This window comes from Petromyzon marinus, chromosome 13, assembly GCF_048934315.1.
Source record: "Petromyzon marinus isolate PM22_M1 ecotype Great Lakes invasive population chromosome 13, UKy_Petmar_22M1.pri1.0, whole genome shotgun sequence".
In the NCBI taxonomy this organism is placed as follows: Eukaryota; Metazoa; Chordata; class Hyperoartia; order Petromyzontiformes; family Petromyzontidae; genus Petromyzon; species Petromyzon marinus.
The window spans coordinates 5,811,009-5,830,243 of NC_133679.1; the positions used below are offsets into that span (position 1 = coordinate 5,811,009).

The following is a 19,235-nucleotide window of genomic DNA, read 5'->3' on the forward strand; positions in this document are numbered from 1 at the left end:
TCACATGAAGAACGCTGTTCACATGAAGAACGCTGTTCACATGAAGAACGCTGTTTACATGAAGAACGCTGTTTACATGAAGAACGCTGTTTACATGAAGAACGCTGTTTACATGAAGAACGCTGTTTACATGAAGAACACTGTTTACATGAAGAACACTATTGACATGAACACCGCTGTTTACATGAAGAACACTGTTTACATGAAGAACACTGTTTACATGAAGAACACTGTTCACATGAAGAACGCTGTTCACATGAAGAACGCTGTTTACATGAAGAACGCTGTTTACATGAAGAACGCTGTTTACATGAAGAACACTGTTTACATGAAGAACACTGTTTACATGAAGAACACTGTTCACATGAAGAACGCTGTTCACATGAAGAACGCTGTTCACATGAAGAACGCTGTTTACATGAAGAACGCTGTTTACATGAAGAACACTGTTTACATGAAGAACACTATTTACATGAACACCGCTGTTTACATGAAGAACGCTGTTCACATGAAGAACACTGTTCACATGAAGAACGCTGTTTACATGAAAAACGCTGTTTACATGAAGAACGCTGTTTACATGAACACCACTGTTTACATGAAGAACGCTGTTTACAGGAAGAACACTGTTCACATGAAGAACGCTGTTTACATGAACACCACTGTTCACATGAAGAACACTGTTTACATGAACACCGCTGTTTACATGAAGAACGCTGTTTACATGAAGAACACTGTTTACATGAACACCGCTGTTTACATGAAGAACGCTGTTCACATGAAGAACGCTGTTTACATGAAGAACGCTGTTTACATGAAGAACGCTGTTTACATGAAGAACGCTGTTCACATGAAGAACGCTGTTTACATGAAGAACGCTGTTTACATGAAGAACGCTGTTTACATGAAGAACGCTGTTTACATGAAGAACGCTGTTTACATGAAGAACGCTGTTTACATGAAGAACACTGTTTACATGAAGAACGCTGTTCACATGAAGAACGCTATTTACATGAAGAACGCTGTTTACATGAAGAACGCTATTTACATGAAGAACGCTGTTTACATGAAGAACGCTGTTCACATGAAGAACGCTGTTCACATGAAGAACGCTGTTCACATGAAGAACGCTGTTCACATGAAGAACGCTGTTTACATGAAGAACGCTGTTCACATGAAGAACGCTGTTCACATGAAGAACGCTGTTCACATGAAGAACGCTGTTTACATGAAGAACGCTGTTCACATGAAGAACGCTGTTCACATGAAGAACGCTGTTTACATGAAGAACGCTATTTACATGAAGAACGCTGTTTACATGAAGAACACTGTTCACATGAAGAACACTGTTCACATGAAGAATGCTGTTTACATGAACACTGCTGTTTACATGAAGAACGCTGTTTACATGAAGAACGCTGTTTACATGAAGAACGCTGTTTACATGAAGAACGCTGTTTACATGAAGAACGCTGTTTACATGAAGAACGCTGTTTACATGAAGAACACTGTTTACATGAAGAACACTGTTTACATGAACACCGCTGTTTACATGAAGAACGCTGTTCACATGAAGAACGCTGTTCACATGAAGAACGCTGTTTACATGAAGAACGCTATTTACATGAAGAACGCTGTTTACATGAAGAACACTGTTCACATGAAGAACGCTGTTTACATGAAGAACGCTGTTTACATGAAGAACACTGTTCACATGAAGAACGCTGTTTACATGAAGAACGCTGTTTACATGAAGAACGCTGTTTACATGAAGAACGCTGTTTACATGAAGAACGCTGTTCACATGAAGAACGCTATTTACATGAAGAACACTGTTCACATGAAGAACGCTATTTACATGAAGAACGCTGTTTACATGAAGAACGCTGTTCACATGAAGAACGCTGTTCACATGAAGAACACTGTTCACATGAAGAACGCTGTTCACATGAAGAACGCTGTTTACATGAAGAACACTGTTTACATGAAGAACGCTGTTCACATGAAGAACGCTGTTTACATGAAGAACACTGTTCACATGAAGAACGCTGTTTACATGAAGAACGCTGTTTACATGAAGAACACTGTTTACATGAAGAACGCTGTTTACATGAAGAACGCTGTTTACATGAAGAACACTATTTACATGAACACCGCTGTTTACATGAAGAACGCTGTTCACATGAAGAACGCTGTTTACATGAAGAACGCTGTTTACATGAAGAACGCTGTTTACATGAAGAACGCTGTTTACATGAAGAACGCTGTTTACACGAAGAACGCTGTTCACATGAAGAACACTGTTTACATGAAGAACACTGTTTACATGAAGAACGCTGTTCACATGAAGAACACTGTTTACATGAAGAACACTGTTTACATGAAGAACGCTATTTACATGAAGAACGCTGTTTACATGAAGAACACTGTTCACATGAAGAACGCTGTTTACATGAAGAACGCTGTTCACATGAAGAACGCTGTTCACATGAAGAACGCTGTTCACATGAAGAACGCTGTTCACATGAAGAACGCTGTTTACATGAAGAACGCTGTTTACATGAAGAACACTGTTCACATGAAGAATTCTGTTTACGTGAACACCGCTGTTTACATGAAGAACGCTGTTTACATGAAGAACGCTGTTTACATGAACACCGCTGTTTAGATGAACGCTGTTTACATGAAGAACGCTGTTCACATGAAGAACGCTGTTCACATGAACACAGCTGTTTAGATGAACGCTGTTTACATGAAGAACGCTTTTTACATGAAGAACGCTGTTTACATGAAGAACGCTGTTTACATGAAGAACGCTGTTTACATGAAGAACGCTGTTTACATGAAGAACACTGTTGTAAAACAAAACATCGTCTTGCCTTTGTCAATCTAATGCTGAACGAAGGCCTCCCGACACCATTAGGGTCACGGGGTCGTACTCAACGATTCTTCCCAATACTGGTCAATGTGGCTTGGTGACGGGGGTCCTAGTACCAGTTCAGATATCACTCACCACTCATCTCAGCCATGGCTGGTAAGTGCACTCAGATCACTCGATCCACATTAGTGCAGTGTCCTAACCATAGCACCACCCCCCCACCGCCCACACCTCCGATTCGCACAGTTGGCTACATACGGTGCGAAATAAGTTCAGCATCCATACGTGCATACCCAATAACGTACATTCTGGCAAGATGAAGGCCTCTGGTCACCATATCTCTCACGGGGATTGCTTGCCCGTACTTCCGCTCGCAGGTCAGCGCGGGTTGATGAAGAGAAGGCCCAAGACCGGTTCAGGAATCACTCGCCACTTGTGTTTTGCCGTGGACGAGCACAAGGAAGTCAGGTGGCTGGGGTTCTACACAGCAATGCAATGACAACTGCAGTCCTGAATGAAGGCCTCCCCCCTCATGATACGTTGCTGGTCATGGGAGTCGTTTGACGCATGCGTCGCAATGCTAGTCAATGTGGGCTGGTGAATATTTACGAGGGAAGAAATAGTAAAAACGTAATAACTGTTTTGATTTTTTGTTGTTGTTGTTGTTATTATTTTGCTTGTGGAAATCACGAGGGAGTTTTTTTTTTGTTCACTCACATGTGAACCAGACCTATTATACATTTATATTTAACACACGCTGTATATTTCACTTAAAGCAAAACAAAAAAATCAAGGTGTAAACACAATAAATAAACAAACCAACTGTAATATAAACGCCTAACTTAAATTGTGAATAAATTATATTTTGCAATGTTGGCAGAAATGCGATTATATGTTGACAGTGTAAAGTATCAATTCATATTCAAGGAACATTATGGGATTTTTCTTTCTGTCGTACAGTACAGCAAATAATATTTGTTCCAGTATTCTGTGTGCTCACAAAGAACACTACGCCGTGTGAGAGTATTCAAACAAAGTTAAAACTGAAGTTCACAGCAAAAAGAATACTAGAAAAGACCTTTGTATTGAAATGGACATAGCAATGTTACTTTAGCAGTAGAGGAGAAAAACGTTTAACATTTACACATTCAGTGGAATGCAATCTCATTTTTGAAAGCCCACATTGTGATGCCCTATTATTGCATAATGCACACATCAATGTAGGGTCGTTTGTGATATTTTCCTTATTTTTCACATTTTATCAAGGTAATGGCTGTTGTTTTCACAACGTAACATTTTTTTTCTCGAGGTATTGAGATGCACGTCAAAAAGAATTAAAGATCACAATCATATCACACGTTTAACTCGGGCGACTTAATGAGAGCGAACAAGGGCAAATTTGACCTTGGGGATGCCCTTTCCAGGCTGGAAGCCAATTAGAGGATAATTGACTTGGCCATTTACTGTGGCAGGAAAGAAAAAAAATCTGATTGTTGGGTTTACGGTGCAACATACCAAAACCATTACACACATTCCCATTCGTATTGTTATTTTCTTCACGCGTTGCCTTAAAACTGATGAAAATATCCAAGGGAACGAATAATATACAGCCCTGTATACATAATTCAAATTCGCATGCCCACCCTTTGACAAGCCATATATATACACACACTACTCCATTAAATGTACAAGCTGGCAATGGGTTACGGTAGTTTGCTTGAGAACGGGCGCGTTATAAATGCGGGCTGGTTGTTTTTTTCTGCTTAATAATAATTTTCCACGGGCAGCAACGTGGCCATGTGCTGTTTTTGCAACATGCCAGACGGGCAATGCCAATCACACTTCAGTCCGGTGTGATCCTCGGCTCATGTTCAAACACTTGTCGGCAAATTTTAGCCTCTCCGTGTGTATCCCAGTTGCGCATGTGCTTACGAGGCCCATAATAGCTGGCCAAGTGGCGCACCCTCCCCCCCCCCCCCCAGAACCCGCATGCTTCTGCTGTTGCTATGTCACACGCGGGGTTAACGCAACTCAAACAAGGCGAGGACACCCACAAAGGTTGGCACAACCACTGCTGCCGAGGTTTAACACGAAAAGGGCCATGGTGCGTGCCTCGCAAAGCCAAACAAATATATATATTTGTGGCGTTGAAACGTTCGCAACTTTAAATCCGAGTGCAATATGTGAAGCAGAGCCTTTTAAATCACGGGCACGGGACAAGCGCTAATGTCGTTCACAAAGAGCTCTGCGACTTCTCCTTAATGCCACACATGTGAGGTGTCAGCGTCTCCAAACATGAAACGCTGTAACAATGCTTTTAGTTTTTTTAGAAAGCTACCATACTGTACTACCGGGGACTTTTCATAAGCACTTCTGATGCAGATGCGGAACAAAGCTAACCCCAGCCCCAACCCTGACAAAGGCCCTCCCCCGCACCTCCCGATTAGAACGGTTGGCTACGTATGGTGCAAACGAAGTCGAACGTACAATAGAAAACCTCCCGTTGCACACTGGTGGCTGGTTAATATAAAACACACAAGAATAACACAGTCGCGGGGTAAGGTGTACGAATGGACGAACGATGAGTCGCAATTAACATGAAGGAGAGGCAACAGGGAAGGCCCATCAGCATTCAATAAAGTGTTTAAAACCCCCTGCTCAGTTAGGCAAGCATTCACCAGCCGTCGAACTGAAACCCACAGAAATTGCAACGGTCCCGTTTTACATGTGAACGGCCAGAGACAGCAAGCGGCTCACGGTGGCGTTGAAGGTCAGGTATTTCATAACCAAATACGCACCTTCAGTCCGGAAAGATAACATTGATCGCCGAACATCAAACCGTACTCCTTCTGCTGCCATTCAATTTGAATGCTGCACGGACTTCAGTTTTCACTTTCATGCGCTGTGTAAATAAATGATAGAACTGAACTGATAAGCACTGCTGGGGTCTTGGCAATGAAGCATTTGTTACAACCAAGAGTTGTGACGTTCCATACTGGTAAAATGTACATCAAAGCGCATCTAGATCCTTCTAAAAAATACATTTAGAGCAATTAATATAAGATTACATTTTGGAAGAAAATTTTCAGGCCGATACGCCAATAATTATTCAGCAACGATTCATGCAATATGTATCTGGCTGGCAAATCTGCTCAGATTTTTACAAGCGGGGGGGGTGTGAGATTGATGTCCATCTAACCGATTATATCGTATATGTCCATAGCATAGCTGCTGTAAGAGATCTCACGGCTCATTGTACCATTCCTAGATTGAGCGCACGAAGCCAGTGTGACCGTACGTGGCACAGTACACGTTCCCATTTAATATTAATTACACAATCAATACTGTAAAACCCATCATAACAGAATCATAGTGCAGGACGGAAAACCCTTATGTTTCAAACAACGTGCAGAAATGTGTAAAGAGCGCACAGCCTATTCATATTCTTGGTTCTTTCGGTAAAGTCACGTAGAAGGGAAACAATAAAATAATAAAAATCTAAAACAATACAATTCTTACGACGTTTCGACTGCAACACAAGCAACCATCATCAGGTGTGAAAACCACAACACATTTTCTTGCTCTGGTTTTCACACCTGATGATGAGTGCTTGTGTTGCAGTCGAAACGTCGTGATAATTTTATTGTTTTATATTATTTTATTGTTTCCCTTCTACGTGACTTTACCGAGAGAACCAAGAATATGAATCCCTGCAGTCACGAAAGCTTAAAATCAAAATCGCACGGCCTCTTTGCATATTTAATCATTGTTGACATTAGCTAAGATAACGGAGCCCAAAGTGTGGAATTGAAGACTGCCGAGATATGATTTCCAGAGGCAGACTCTGCGGGCAAGTGAGCATTGGTGACTATCCTTTGCTGATGAGCCCTCATAAGGATTAAACTGGTCCAGACTTGTCTATATCTCGATGACTACTGCCTGTCCGACCGTCAGTCGCATTTGCTCAAATTGATGTTAATGGTTGAATGGGGAGAATGATGGTGCAGTCTTCACGAACCAACAGGCAACCTGAGGTACGAATCAGGAAACCCGAGTTAGATCACACAGTTGATACGGGCACCTCTCTATGTACAGAACAGGTACGCTCCTTAAGGGTTGTAGGCAAAAGTGCAATTCCGTACGTTGAGTTTATGCATAAAGGAGGGACGCAACACACTGGTGTATGAAAGGCCTACGCGCGCAGCGCACGATGGAAGTTATTTTTACATTTTATTACACTTTAACACATTGGGCAATACAGGTTGGTGAATGGGACTACTACTCAGGACTGGTGCAAATGTCACACGCCCCTAGGAACAGGAATTCAGGTCGCCGTGCTCATAGTGCAGTGTGCTCACGACTATGCCACCACTCCAAACCGTTAAAGTACAATATTACGTAATCATATAATCGTGCAAGGAACCAAAGCAAACATTCGCGGGCATTTTGTCTCGGGAATGCATGTGGAGACTAATTGTACCATTGCATTAGTCAAAACGGAATGTTTCTGGCCACTTTTTTGGAGAGAGGAAAAAATTGCAGTGTACAGCAAAAAAATGTGCAGGCCGGCTTTCATTTGTGGACTCAATGTTTTCTGATGATAAAAAAACGCATAAAATGTAGCACCAATGATTGTTTTTGGTTCACATGGTGGTGCTGATGTTTGAAAACATTCACGTAATGTGAAATGACAGCATGTCTGAGCACTGAATTTAGGAAGTGAACACAAACCATTCTCTATGGCATACCGGGTTATTAAACCAAAGTCAAACAATATCAGGCTGCAACGCAATGTAATCATAATACCACGTCAAAATTCTGCTGCCAAGTCAGCATACCGAGAAGTATTTTATATATCCAACAACTAGTTTTCATATTCTTTGGGTCTTTCGGTAAAGTCACGTAGATATAACAATAAAATAATAAAAAATTTAAATCAAGTGAATAAAAAAGAATAATTAAATATCACGACGTTTCGATCGCAACACAGTCAATCGTCATCAGGTCATCTGGTGATGACGATTGATTATGTTGCGATAGAAACGTTGCGATATTATTAAAATTATTTTGTATTCACTTTTTTTCGGTTTTTTTTTATTATTTTTATTGTTCTATCGACGTGACTTTACCGAAAGACCCAAAGAATATGAATTCCTGCAGTCACGGAAGCTTTAAGTCAAGATTCAACACTAGTTTCTAAATACAATAGGATAAGCGATGCGTGGCATTCATTAATATTATAAACATTACGTAGCGTGTTCAATGCAGATGGGGTTTTTTAATCGCACATTAAATCAACCTCATATTTGTCCCTGACCCAAAGCAGATTAATTATCTCACCCCCCCCCCCCCCCCCAATAGCGAGACACTGCCATCCCCTCTGTTTGGGGACTGAAACTGCACACAACGACATGAATGCCGTTGAGTGTGCGAAAGCTTGTGCCAGTTGTATAAGCACGTGTTGTAATGTGATGACACGTTCCATTGGGAGTAGCGATGCTTATTAAGGAGTTGGAAGCTCCGTCTATATATAAACAGAGGTGTGCTTAATATAATGAAATAAATATATTCTGAGGATGTGAAAGTAATTATAGGCAACGGTCACACGAATTCCACAATACCCTCTTCCCCATACAGCCCTGCACGTCGTGAAATGTACCTGTACTCCATAATCATGTACATCAATGTCCTAAGTACAATATCGGCGTGCTGTGAAAATCATCAGACAAACTTGTTTCATACGGTACAGCATACGGGTGGATCGGTGGCACAGTGGTGAGCGCACTGTGGGCTAAACACTGTGCCAGTTGAATTCCCGGCCACAGCTATCGTGAGTGGCGAGTGACAGCTGAACCATCATCGGCCGTTCCACCACGCTAGTCCGTACTGACTAGCGTGGTGGGGTATGGTTAAAAACAACCCCCATCACCGAAAATGATGTGGGGAGGCCTGCATCCAGCAGTGGATGAATACATTGCTCCACATTAAATGCGAACACCATAACAACCCAGCAATGATAATAACATTGTGAGGGTGCACAATAGCGTACCTGCAAGGTTCTCGTCGCCACGTTAATATACATAACCACACGAGCAGAACAAGTTCATATTGCACAGCCTGATTAAACAAATGTAACTGAAGCAATTTAACGATAACACGTACAAAGAAAACATACGTTTGATGGTATTCATTAAGTGCAGCATATATTCCAGCGGGTTGATGTAATTGAAAATAAACTATTGTAACACAACGTGACTGCTAAATTTGGAAATTTATACCGAGAATAAATAATAATCATTTACATTTATTTGTAAGGCGCCTTCCACTAATGTCTCGAGGCGCCTTGTAAGATTAAGGAGGAAGGCAAGGCCATGGGAGAAGGACATCTACATCGAATAAGCGGAATAAATATGTGCCTTTAGACGCGACTTTAAAAAAGTATCCACATTGTCGGAATAAATTCAGGCGTCTATACCCGCAGATAACATCCACATACTTTAGTCCGACAGTAAAGTATTTCAGAAAGAAACTTCAATGGAACGAATGCGAATTTACAAACACGAGTGCTGTGCAGAAATGTGTCCTTTTTGGAATTGTAATAAACAAAAACCAAAACCCTTTCTGTCACCAGGTAAAAGTCCAACTGGCCTCACAGTCTCAATCAAAAGGCAGCCTTTGCATGAATAATGGAAGAAAAGACGGTATCACCGTATATCATTCCAATAGGGCAGTGTGTTATTTGGAATGGGGGGAAACATATAAATATTTATAGATAATAGGTGTTTGTACAGCTGAGTCACAGTCTCATTTGAGGCAGATTTTGAATGGAGGGGGGGAAAAAAACTGCATAATAACGAGCGAGGCAGTTCGGCAAAGTGCCCCTCTACAGAGAGAGAGAGCTTCAGTCAACACAATGAATGAATCGATGAAACAATACACGTATTTAGTGGCAAAAATAACTGCAGTCTAGTTCCACAAATATATAATAAGCCGCGTTTAACTTACCCTGCAAAGTTTCAACGAGTTTCGAGAGTTTTCCAACAGCGTCCTGACACTACATTGATATTTATGGACAATTGCACTCATGCGCGGCATGTCAAAGAAAACAAAGTGCCTGGAGATGAACTACGCACACGAGGAGGGGATGTAACGCCACAAACTCTGCACGGATAGATTTAATAATCCATTGCTGTACGGCCATGGCCTGGCAAACTCGCAGCCACAGTCCATACAACAACAACCCGTGCTGTATATTCCCAGGCAGTCTTCTTCTTCTTACCCACGTACTCGCCAAGAATGTCGGTGATTTGGTGGGAAATTAAACCGAGGAACGCGAGCGAACCAATTTGCACACAGCAATCAATCGACGAGTCACAGGAGTGACAACTTACCGAGAAGCCGGCCCAGAAGGGGCACGAGTGGCGCACCCTGGCCGACGTGGTGAGCGCCAGGGCAGCGAAGCTCACGGCCACGATGAGACCACCGAGAACCATCTGAGTGACCCCCAGGGCGAGCAGGAGACGTGCGCGGGCCCGGGGCGGTCCCACCCGGGTGAGCGCGCCCAGGTGGCCGGGGCCACCGAGCGACGACCCGGCCCCGATATCGCCGTGGGACGCGGCCCGCTCTCGGGGTCGCGCAGAGGACACCCTCAGAGGCATCCTGCGGGGCCCTCCAGCCCTGGGGCCCCGATCGCCTCGGCTGCGGTGGCAAGAGGTGGAGGAGGGCGAGGAGGAGGAGGAGGCGGAGAGGGGTGCGGAGTAGAAGGCGGAGGACAAGGAGCTTCGAGGCGGCGGCGCATGGAGCCGGGGTGCCGCGCGCGGCGGCAGTGGCCGCGCCGTGCAGAAGAAGCTGGTGGCCAGGAGGGGGAGGAGGAGGGGGAGGCAGAGGAGGAGGGGGAGGCGGAGGGTGGAGTTGGGGGAAAGGAATAGACGGCGCTGGATGAAGAGGTGGGAGTGACAATGGTGGACGGGGACGCGTTTGGAACAAGCGAAAGAGGAGATGGGAAACTCTGGTGCGCAAGATTGTGGAGGCCGAGTTTAGGATGAAGCAGGTGGCGCGGGTTCAGAAGAAGACGACGCGATGAAGGTGGAGGATAGAACGGCGCAGGCGGAGGGTGGCCGAGCAGGAGAGTGAGCAAACGATTGGCGTGGCGACAGCCCTTGGAGGAGATCCAGGCACCGCTGACGATGACGACGGCGGCGGCGCAGAAAACGGGGCGATAGTTCAAAGCGCAAAGGACACGAGGAGATGGGCGAAGGAGCGCAGGAGGTTGTGGAATTGCTACAGCGGGAATGCGACGATGCTGATGAGCGGCAAGAAGACGTGGCGCGTGCGGATGAGCAGCGGCTGAAGCAGCAGGATGATGATGATGTGGTGGTGCGTGAACGACGTCGGCACGAAGGGACGATGCCGACTTGCGCAGAGCCAGAGGCGTCGGCCATCCACTGGTCAGACGCCGGCGGAGTGGACGGAGGACAGGGCCTCGACGGGGAGGAGACGGGAAACAACTGACGATCACTTTGACGTCTCAAGACGTCTCAAGACGTGTCTCCTCGGAGCGCTCACGAGCAGCAGCAAGCACCACCCGCAAAGCGCCGGGTCGCTCGCGTGTCCTCGTCCCTCGCCTTCTCCTCGCTGCCGCCTCTGTCTGCAGCGCGCATCTCTCTCTCTCTGTGTCTCAGCAAGCAGCAGTGCGTGGATGAGTCAAGCTGTCACCTGCTGCTGCAGGCTAACATGTGCGCATAGCAAACTATGGCATCCGGCGTGTATCAACGTGTTGTCGCGCAACTACCACCCGCCCCTTTAACGCTGCACGCGTGAGTAATTTTTTTTATCTGCTGTGATCATTATAATGCTGCTGCTCATGCTGCCGTTGTTTGCCGATGCCTCTGTTGCCGACGACGACGATTATGGAATTGGCGGTGGTGGTGTTGTTGTTGTTAACAGTCTTAAGTCATTCCACGGAGAACTAACAAACACTGGGATACCCTACTGCGCGTTGAACGCGTGGGGGGTCTGCGTGGCGCGTGTGTTAGAGCGCGAGAGAAGGAGGGTGGGTGTGGGTGAGTGAGCGAGAGTGGGTGGTGGTGCAGGAGGAGGGGGGCTGGGCTGTGTTTGGCTTTGGCTAATCTCCGCCCCGGAAACGCACAACTCCGTCCCTCGGCGTGTTGTCTTTGCCTGCCGACTCGGTGTGCTCAGCCGGGAGGAGCAAGCACCGTTACAGCTTCCGGCAAGAAGGGCGCTAACGCCACCCCTGCCCACACGCCACTCCGAGTCTAGCGCGCAGGTAACGGACGAGCACGCTTCTTTGCTTCGTTTTCATTTCAGGTGGAGCTGTCCAGTGCTGAAATCCGGAAAATATTCACCCATCAATCCTCCAACCAATCAATCCTCCTCCACGCAACCGCTTCTTGGCAGGGAGCGGGATGCGAGGGGGTGGTGGTGGTGTTTGAAGGGAGCTTCGAAAGAAATACATATACCCTGCGAAATTAAGCCCCCCCTGCTGCAAACGATGCTCAAATCTCACACTCAATTCCCGCCAACACCACCACCCTGGTTCTTCTAACACTGCTGCCGCTGCTGATAATAACGACGATGCCTCTGCTGATGATGCTGTCTGCAGGGTCGTTTAATGTTGACATGGGCAGCTCATCGGCAGGACGAATGAATGATCTTCACAGTACAGTCACACGGTTGTAAATATTGTACAGGTCTCTGCTGGATTACACTCGCACCGTCACGATCTGTTTCGTTGGGAGTGTGGGTATGAAGGATGACACAGGGTGGCTTTTTAACCGAAGTGGCAACGTCTTAAACAAGTGTAACTGCTGTCCTGCACATGAAGCGCAATAACGGTAAACTACTATTCTGTAAATAAAAAAAAAGTTAACAGCGGAAAATTGTATTTCTAAGTCCAAACGTATTTTTCTGCTCAAATAACCGTTAAGGCGTTGCTGTTAATCCATGTGTTGTGGCCGAAACGTCGTGAGAATATTGTGTTATTTTATTTTATCAATGTATTATTTTCTCATTCTACATGACTTTACCGAAAGAACCAAAGAAGAGCACTACGCCAGTGATGGAAATTCCACATTCCTACGGTTGGTGGAAAGTATGTCCATGGAACAACTACTGTTAACTTACCCAAAGGTGGAACTTATTTTGTCGCCCCCGTAAGGATGTGCTGGGATGGGTCAACCCCTAAGCGGCCATCCATTTAGTAGGTACGCAAAAATCTGTCAAAACTTGACCCCTCCCCTGTACGCACGCGGACTCTTTACCCCCCCCCCCCCACCGTGCGTACGCTTGACGCACCCCCCCGCCCCCGAAACCTATAGAACGACCGATATTTAGTCCACGCAGTAACGATCAAGGATTACTAATATTAACGTGTGAAATCATGATTGTAGGTGCTAAAGCGTCAACGTCAGCAGGGAGAGGCTTCGAGACGGTTGCCACTGCTGTCGGTGCTTGCGCGCGTGACCAGAACGATAGAAGATCGCTTCGGCTCGCCAACGCTTTACCAGCTAGATCAGCAGTAACATGTTCATACGTAGTGTCATCCCACTTTGTTTTCTTCCATAACCGATCAGTTTATTGTTCTTGTTGACCAGCTTGCGGCCGAGCTTTACACACAGCTTTGTACAAACAGTTATACTTGACCGTGTTATTCATCCTGACTGGTTATTCAAAAAACACGTCTATTACGATCTTAATTAAAACTCAGGGAACTCGTTCTAGATTTGAAGCTTTCGTGACTGCAAGGATCCATACTCTTTGGTTCTATTCGGTAAAGTCACGTAGGTAAAAAAATAAAACAACAAAAATCACGACGTTTCGGCCACAACACAAGTGGACTTCATCAGGTGAAGGGACCAGACTGTCTAGAGGACAGCGCTGGAGTGAACACAGCCAACCGAATAGAACCAAAGAGTCGGTGAACTTAGTCTCTATATGAAGTGCGTCGACTGAACATCTGCCGTAGCAGTAGCCCGATGTACAGACGCGTGTTAGTACTCAAGTCCGGAGGGCAGCAGCAGCAGCACGAACAGAGAGCACCGGGGCAGCTAAAACCTTGAGCCAGCGGCAGTCCGCAGTGAGGCCAGATTGCAGGATGTGTGGTCATCATCCATGGTGGGGCAGGCCGCCAGGCAATGTCAGACTCACTGCTGAGCTGCGTGGTAGCTGCAGTCAGGGGCACGGTGGCACGCAAGTGACACCTCTCCCACAGTCCCACCTCTCCCGGCAGTACTTGTTGTGTGACAGCTGAAGAAACTAAACTGTGGCTCATTTGAAGACCAATGTCGACAAATTATTATCGAGGCTTCACCCCCTTCCCCCGTTTCCTATGCGTACGTACATTGTCGGTAGACCCCCCCCCCCATACGCAAGCGTACGCATTTGGGTTAACCCCCCCTCCATGCGTACGTATTCAATGGATGGCCACTAACCAGGATTTGTATTAAAATTTACAATGCCAGCCACAAGGCCGGGTATTTGTAAGTACCATGGATTGTGATACATGATACGCGTTTTAGATTATACCTATGTTATGTATTCCCATATTTGTTTGCCAAAATTACATTTCAATAGACATTTGCCTTAAATGGTTCTGACCCAGTATAGCAAATGTAATAAATGTACGTTACAGGGTTTTTGCAGACGTCTTGTGACCCTATTTAATTCTCTAAAACGTAATATATTTTAAAGCGAAATGTATTTAAAACAGAAATGTGTATGCAAAGGTACAAGAATGTTAGCGGTCAATTAATTGGGGGGGGTGGGGGGTCACAAGCCATCTGGCCCACCCTGTACAGTCGTGTCTGCAGAGTCTATGGCCTGCAAGGCACCCTCAATGCGCCCGATCTCGTCAGATCGCAGTCTGAGCAAGGTTGAGATAGGAGAGCACCATGCATAACAGGTGCTATAGGCTGCAAAAAGCACTGTAAAGGGTGGTCCAAGTGTCTTGTGACCCCCAATTAATTGACCTGTTTTTTTTCCCCCTTTGCTTATTCATGTTTGTTTTCACACCCATTGGTACACGAAAAAACATTATTTGAGGATTTAAATGGAGGTCGCAAGACATCTTGACCACCCTGAACTATAATTTGATATCCCTACGCATAAGCTCAAAATCAGAGCAGAAACCTTACCGATGTCTCAGTGTCAGTGTTAACGCAATAAAGTTTCGCGGTTGTATCATTGATTTGTAAGGTTAACGGAAGCTTGACACACTACAAAAACAACACACACACTTTAACGTCCAAAAAAAAACTTTATTACGAATAATATTGGTCGCGAAAGCCTACGTGTTAAACTTAGAATCCCATTATATATCCGGACTATTGTACATGTGTTTGTTACATATGCTAAAACGTGTCCGAGGTGTTAAATTTGTTTTCCTACTTAAATTATGTATTTTGTATGTTGAATTGCTGTTACATTAATAATGCCACATACTCTGACATATAGTGTGCATTCTGAATTACCGTTGCATAAATATTACATTTGCCTCGAGGTATAACCTTCCATCGAGCTAATACTGCAGTTTACTGACATACCTCTCTTTCTGTTTATCCATCACGAGTGGGAAAGTTTGTTTTCAATAGGTGCATGTCATATTAGGTTGCAGAATGAAATGTAGAAGAATATTAGGTTTACGAACGTGGAACAGATTTTAAAGTCAAAGCAAAGCCATGACCTACAGAGCACTGGAAGGCTGTGATCCAGCAGTCTGTTAATAAAGGGTTGGAAATACATTTTAAAAGTTACTGGTAAATAATTCCCCTTGAGCCTTTAATATCATGTGTTGCACATACTTATCATCAAGAGGTAACCAACGCACCAAGAACATTCCTGGAAATGTACAAAAGGCATAAAAACCACGGTGTTTCAAAATGGATGTTGGCTCATTGCTCAAAGTGGTTTCGGCTCTGCATTGTGGCATCGACATGTGCTCGCAGTTTTTTTTTAATTCTTCACCAGAAGTCAGAACGCATCCTGTTATTCGGTGACCTTGGCACATTGGTTTCCTTCATCCGCTTCTCCTTTTTTGCGTTTACGTAATGTCACGTCAAAATCGCATCCCCTGAAAACATTCCCACGGTAGTCACCAGAAATTGCAGTCCAGCAAGAAAATATTGCCGATGTTATTGTCTTTGTTTCTGTGTATGTGCAAAAAAAAACCGCACTTTTTTCATAAATAGCATATACTGCCATCTGATTTTACAATGGGTCCATGGATATGTTCTTGATATAAACATAGCAAGGAACATGACAGAGTTGTGAATGTTTATTGTTTTAGGTTATTTTTTTACATAATTGGCTTATTATTACACACACACACAAATACATTCCATTGGGTAAAGCATGGTTAATAGCAAAGAACAAGATGAGACGAAGCAAAACCACTAAATGCATCTTGATCTCCAACCAAATTGGTTGTATCTTGTTTTACTAAATCACATTAAATGTTGCCGTTTAAAGCAAAGCATCAGTTAATTTCCATCAAGAATATAACTTGGGCTCTATTGCTGAGGCTGCTGGTGTTGGAGCTGCTGCGTTTATATTCAGCAACTACTTTGAAATGTAGATTTAAAATTTTCATAGACTTGCACATTTCTACTGGGCCTTGCCGAGTGTAAGGCTAACCATGAGGTTAGTTGACCAAAATTATGTCTCTCACTCCTCTTCGCTCCCTGTGGAGCACAAGGCCGCAACAAGCACACGCCATCCCGGACGGTCTATAGCAGCCTTCCCTGCTTCACCCCAAGACAGAGCCCATGGTCTTTAGTTGGTCGTGAACGGTGCCGTCGACAGGTGATCTACGACTTGCCCCGAGATCTTTTCCTTTGTGGTGTCTACCGTAGGGCAGTTTTCGCTGTGGGCTCGGGTCACAGGAACCTGAGTCTTCTCTCTATAACGTCCCTTTCTCTCTGTTGTAAAATTATGTCACGAAAACAATCGTATGTTCTGACATATTTGTAGAGCCAGGAGGCGGTATCGCCCAACGGAATTAATGTGTTTGCGTTCCTAAAGTAACACATCACATTCAATGTATAGTTTATAGTTTTATTATGAGTTGAGAAAATCCTGATGGAAGCATTTGAAGCCAAATTACTGTGCCTTTATTTAGCAGATTAAATTTCGTTGAAAGATGATGCGTTAACCATGCGATCATTCCAATGAGAAAATAATTATTGCTCACTTAAGTTTTTTTTTTAAACAGTTGCTAAGCACAGCCCCAAAGCATGAGTTGGCTGGCAACAAAGCACTGCCGATATTTGTACTGGGTAAGATTTAACATGTTCCTTGAATTTAGCAAGGTTATAAGAGCTCGGGAAAAATAGGCACGAGGGAGAAGATTCTCAAAATCAAGCAGTGCAAGGGAAGAAGCAAAGTATTTTGATTTGCAGCATGTTGGTTGAACATAGTATGGATGAGCCGAAATACATAAACACATGTAAGGTAAAGTCACGTAGAAGGGAAACAATAAAATAATTTTCTTGCTGTGGTTTTCACGCCTGATGATTGCTTGTGTTGCAGTCGAAACGTCGTGAGAATTTTATTGTTTTATATTTTTATTATTTTATTGTTTCCCTTCTACGTGACATTACCGAAAGAATTCAATAATATCAATCCCTGCAGTCACGAAAGCTTTAAATCAAAATATGTAAGGTACTTTTTATAAAAAATAACTTATGGTGTAATACTATTGCTTGCCGATCACGATTACATTATGAAGCCGAATACATGATAGGTTTTTTGTATTCTGCTCACAATACAAATGCATTTTCTTGAAAATAAAACATGAACGATCTGTCGAGCTTGCAAAAGGTCAGTTATCTTATAATGTTGTTTCTACCCTGGATCAGAAGGCCACACAGCCCTTAGACTTGCACGTTTTTTGTTACGCTTGTCTGGTTTTAAACTATTGCTCCAGCAGTCATCTCGAAAATAATCCACCACCAGGAGTCCATGGAACATGAATCTTCAAAACTTCAGCAGCCTGCACTCTTACACTCGACACCGGGAACGTGACGAACATGACTCTATTCGAGTGTCTCAAGACATCTGGAGGTGCTATCCAAATTCAGCAAAGATGGTGTCGCCCAAAGAGGAACGGACGGTCATGCACTCTGCAGTATGAACAAAAATGTCACCGAGCTGACAGACATCATCTGAATACAACTTCATAGCACAATGAAATTCCTGAAACGTCGCCTCGTGTTTCTTTTGAGGCAGTGTCATTGATTAACGTGTTGAGATTTCGTTTTGTTTTTGTTAATTGTGCTTGTGCACCGCTGCCAACGTAGCAGATCACTAAATAATTGATCCTCATAGCGTATTCATCAAGCAGATACAAAGAATATGACTAAGACGAACTTGGGTAAGTTTTTATATCCATGTTTTATTATTGATTAGTTGGGCTTTGGAATGCTTTGTTTACAAAATGTTTTTCTTTTTGAAGTCCAGCTATTTATTGGGAATACAAATTAACACAAGTATGGTGAATTCATGTTACGTGCCAATTCTGTTTAGTATTGTCAATACAACAGAGTACTACACAACGCTCAAAGGGAGGAAATCGATTGACGATATCTGTGGAATTGCAGCCAAAGGCGGGAATATGATTCAGAGGATGAGAAAAGCTCGCATGCAGGAGCTCAATGGAGGCTTTCATACATGCAATCCAGCAGTGGATAATTATGGCTGATGATCAGTTGGCAGGAGTGGTGGCAGTGTGGTTACACAATGCGATTTGAACCTGGCAATCTGAGTTTAATTGCCACAGCTGACATCAATCGTGAGTGATATCTGAAGAAGGCTCTGAAAATCACTCCTGACCACAGCCCCTTCGCAAATCCACACTGACCAGTATGGCGAAGTATGGTCAAACAATGATCATGGACGCATGGCATGGGTAGGCTTTCATACAGTAGGGAATTGACAGCGGACTTGGAATTATTGATGTTAATCAGCCTCATACAAACTATTATTATATATTGCTTCTCAAAGAGGGATTTTGGTCATTGCTGTGAAGCCGCCCAACCGATAAACTTAAAACTATTTTCATTTTACCAGGTAAGGCCCACCGAGCGATATAGCTCTTTCCCAGAAGCGATCTGGCTATCACAAATGACAGCTCAACGAAGTGACTTATCACGTGGACATTTACAGCAGCCAAATCCTCTAACCGCACGGAGATTCTAAACGTGGAGGTAGGGGGAAAAAACCGAAGGACCCGGAAGATAAATGGCACGCGACCACGGCGCGACAGACAACAACTCGCAAACTCCAGATACACAGCAGGCGTTAGGGTAGCGGGTCGAATCCACGAACCTCCTGTACACCAGGC

General features: G+C 44.2%; 1 protein-coding gene across 1 annotated transcript in view; it reads right to left on the minus strand.

Annotated features, from left to right (window-relative positions):
* Nucleotides 1-11,997, minus strand: part of LOC116941896 (uncharacterized) — a 125,774-nt gene extending 113,777 nt beyond the window's left edge. The window contains exon 1 of the mRNA XM_076066940.1: nucleotides 10,270-11,997. Coding sequence (XP_075923055.1) covers nucleotides 10,270-10,536 — 267 coding nt within the window. The 5' untranslated portion in view covers nucleotides 10,537-11,997. The remainder of the gene's footprint in view (nucleotides 1-10,269) is intronic.
* Between the last annotated feature and the right edge of the window lie 7,238 nt (nucleotides 11,998-19,235).